The sequence below is a fragment of the Myotis lucifugus genome, unplaced genomic scaffold (assembly GCF_000147115.1).
Source record: "Myotis lucifugus unplaced genomic scaffold, Myoluc2.0 scaffold_542, whole genome shotgun sequence".
NCBI lineage: Eukaryota > Metazoa > Chordata > Mammalia > Chiroptera > Vespertilionidae > Myotis > Myotis lucifugus.
Window position 1 is genome coordinate 196272 of NW_005871590.1, and position 3722 is coordinate 199993.

The following is a 3722-nucleotide window of genomic DNA, read 5'->3' on the forward strand; positions in this document are numbered from 1 at the left end:
GGTTACGCTGCCCTGAAGGGGGTGAGAGGCGCCATCCGTTGAAGCGTGGTGATTACATGGGCAGAACGCAACCCTCTGACTGGCAAGGCCCGCCCAGGTGCCCTAGAGTAGCCCAGGTGGGTGGTCTTCCTGCCAAGCCCCGCGTGGTCTGCCCCGCTATCCCCTCAGCCCTGAGCACTCAGTCCCAGGGAGCTCAGCCCCCCCACGACGCTCTCAAAGCTCTCCCTCACCTCCTCTCCTGTTCCTGCCCTGGCCCGCAGAGGGGCCGTCACGACCACCCTGTCTAACTAGTATTCTCTACCCATCACTGTCCATCCGTGGCCTCCCGCGTGAACCCTGTCCATCTGGTTCCGGAATATCCATCGCCTAGAGTGGCAGGTCTCACCCGGGGGCGATTTCGCCCCCCAGAGGACATTGGGCAAGGTCTGGAGTTTGTTTGTCCCAACTGGGGAGGTGCGGCAGGGGTTACTACTGGCATCGAGCGGGTGGACGCCCCCACCATGGAGTGTACAGTCCAAATGCCCATAGTGTCAACGTGAAGGAAGCCCGGCCTGGATACAGAGCAGGGGCCCAACACATACTTGCTACTTGAGGGAATAAGTAATGACTACTGAGGCTCCCGTCCATGGAAATGCCTTTGCGGCTCTCGTGGTACTAATGGTCTTTTCTCAGGATACTAATATTTCACTTCTTTTTTCATTCAACACATATTTAATGAGCACCTACTATGCCACGTGCTCTGTGCTGCGTTTGCAGTGGTGAGTTGGCCACCCCAGCTCTGTCACGACCAGTCACGTGACCTTGGGCAAGTCCCCTGACTTCCCTGGACATCTCTTCCTTGTATGTAAAATGCAAGGATTGCTTTAATTTTTAAAAATAGATTTTTATTGATTTCCGAGAGGAAGGGAATGGGAGAGAGAGATAGAAACATCCATGATGAGAGAGAATCACTGATCAGCTGCCTCCTGCACGCCCCCCACTGGGGATGGAGCCTACAACCCGGGCATGTGCCCTGACTAGGAATCGAATCGTGACCTCTTGGTTCGTAGGTCGATGCCCAACCACTGAGCCGCCGTGGCCGGGCAGGGCTGCTTAGATTTTGAAGCTAGCTTCCAACATGCAAATTCCATGCATTTACAGTGGAACCTCAGTTCTCGAACTTAATTTATTCTAGAAGGCTGTTCGAGAAGCGATTTGTTCAAACACCTAATCATATTTCCCCATTAGAAATCATGTAAATTGAATTAATCCGTTCCAGACCCCCAAATGACTCCCTGGTTTAACCTTTCTTACAGACAGTGCATGTCTAATGGACTGTTCAATCTATAAACAAACACTTCCTTTCTGACATGTATCGAACCACTGGCCTTAAAGGAGTCCCTTTCAGCTCCGGTTCCAGGGGTGTCCTCAGGGCAGCATGCAGCATCCTGGCTCGTTCACACGCTGCTGCCTCCGGAATGCTGGCCCGGCTCCTCGCTTGCCCTTTATCCAAACCAGCAGCAGTGCCCCTGCCTCTGCAGCTGCCTGTGCTCACTGCTCCTTTCACACCCTTAGCAACGCCAGCTCTCTGGGTGGCCTCTGTCTGGATGGCCTCTTTGTGTTTGAAAGTCGTGCTAATTGTGCACTTCGCCGGCAATTTCTCCCCTTTGTCTGTTGCCTGAGAGACGCTTGTTGCCCGCTGAGGCCTCAGCATGAGAGAGCTGTCAGGTGGGAAACCGAAGTTTGGTTCCACAGCCGAGACATACTTTCTGGGAACTTGGTAACAACTTGGTCGAGAACCAAATTGCTTGAGATGAGAGAGGTTCGAGAAACGAGGTCTGACTGTACTTGATCGCAGAGGATCAGTTCCTCTTCAGCATTCTACTTCATACAGTACCATCAGCGCTGATGACAAAAGCTTGGTGATCGGCATGGCCCTCCGCAGGTGACTGGCTCAATAAGGGACCACAGGAGAGGCCACATTGTCAACGTGCTGATGGGGAGCATCTGGAGACAAGGGCCCCTGGGCTCTGGTGGGAACGCTCCTCATTGCAAGACCTCAATCAGAACCCCCCCTACCATGTCCAAAGGGTCTACATTTCCTATCTTTTAAAAAAAAACTTATTCTGATCGTAGGAGCGCCAGCGGTCAAAATAAAGTTCAACCCCTTTGTGACTTCTGACCGGAGCAAGAACCGTAAAAGGCATTTCAATGCACCTTCCCACATTCGAAGGAAGATCATGTCGTCTCCTCTTTCCAAGGAGCTGAGAGAGAAGTACAATGTTCGGTCCATGCCCATCCGAAAGGATGACGAGGTCCAGGTTGTTCGAGGACATTACAAAGGGCAGCAAATTGGCAAAGTAGTCCAGGTTTACAGGAAGAAATACGTCATCTACATTGAACGAGTGCAACGGGAGAAAGCTAATGGGACAACTGTTCACGTGGGCATTCACCCCAGCAAGGTGGTTATCACTAGACTAAAGCTGGACAAAGACCGCAAAAAGATTCTTGAACGTAAAGCCAAATCTCGCCAAGTAGGAAAGGAAAAGGGAAAATACAAGGAAGAAACAATTGAGAAGATGCAGGAATAAAGTAATATTATATACAACTTTCATTAAAAACTTAAAATGAAAAAAAAAAAAAAAAACTTATTCTGAACATCCCCGAGTACACAGACCATTATCCAGAGGAGCCCAATGAAGAGTGCCGATGGACTCAAAAAGTGTCCTATTGGGCCATCTTTGCCTCATCTCATTCTCTTTCCATTCACCGGACCCATCAAAAAGTCTAGTGGTTCTCAAAGTGTGATCCGGGAACCCCTAGGGCCTAGGCAGTCCTCAAGACTCTTTAGGGGGTCCTATGCTGTCAAAGTATTTTATCACAATCTCAAATTATTTACCTCTTCCATTCTGATTCTCTTGTGAGTGTACAGTAGAATTTTCCAGATGCTACATGACATGGGATATTGCAACAGACTGGATGTAGAAACACGTATGAGAATTCATGTCTTTATTTAGCCAGTTGTGAATGAGATCTCCAAACATGGTTTTTTAAAGGTAAGAGCAACTTATTCTCTCATGACACTTCGTCCCTGCCTACTGCAGCATGCATCTCCAAACACAAGGCCACATGCACAGAGAGCAACTCCTGCTGCGTAACGAAGAGCCCCAAAGCACCTCGGCTCACTGCTTCTGTGTTTGCGATCCAGGAGGGCGTAGCTGGGTGCCTGCCGCATCTCATAAAATGTCCAGTAGTTTCCTCCTATCAGCCAATAGGCAGCCACAGAAACACAACCCGATTATAGTGCCTATAACAAATGTCTGTTCAGGCCAGGAGCCAATCAAGAGCTACAAGTTATGCCCAACTGGTGTGGCTCAGTGGATTGAGCATCGTCCCACGCACCATAGAGGTCACTGGTTCGATTCCCAGTTGGACACATGCCTGAGTTGGGGGCTCCATCCCCAGGAGGGGGCGTCCAGGAGGCAGCCGATCTATGTTTCTCTATCATCGATGTTTCTATCTTCTCTCCCTCTCCCTTCCTCTCTCTCTAAGAAGCCAATAAAACTTGTTTTTGTTTTAAAGAGCTACAAGTTATATTTGGTTACTGTCAAGGACTGGACGTGCCTTCTCCCAGTTCATAGATTGCAATGCTCACTCTCAATAGGATGGTTGTCAGGAGCGGGGGTCTTTGGAGGGGGGATCAGGTCATGAAGGGGGGGGATCTCTCTTGAATGGACTAGTGC

The 3722-nt window shown here is 49.8% G+C and overlaps 2 protein-coding genes across 2 annotated transcripts in view; one reads left to right on the forward strand and one right to left on the reverse strand.

The window, feature by feature from the left end:
- Positions 1 to 2626, forward strand: part of LOC102426461 (60S ribosomal protein L26) — a 6065-nt gene extending 3439 nt beyond the window's left edge. Inside the window, exon 3 of the mRNA XM_006104112.2 lies at positions 2070 to 2626. Within this exon, the coding sequence (XP_006104174.1) occupies positions 2070 to 2570 (501 nt within the window). The 3' untranslated portion in view covers positions 2571 to 2626. The remainder of the gene's footprint in view (positions 1 to 2069) is intronic.
- CLCN4 (chloride voltage-gated channel 4) overlaps positions 1 to 3722 on the reverse strand; it is a 54735-nt gene that overhangs the window by 46442 nt on the left and 4571 nt on the right.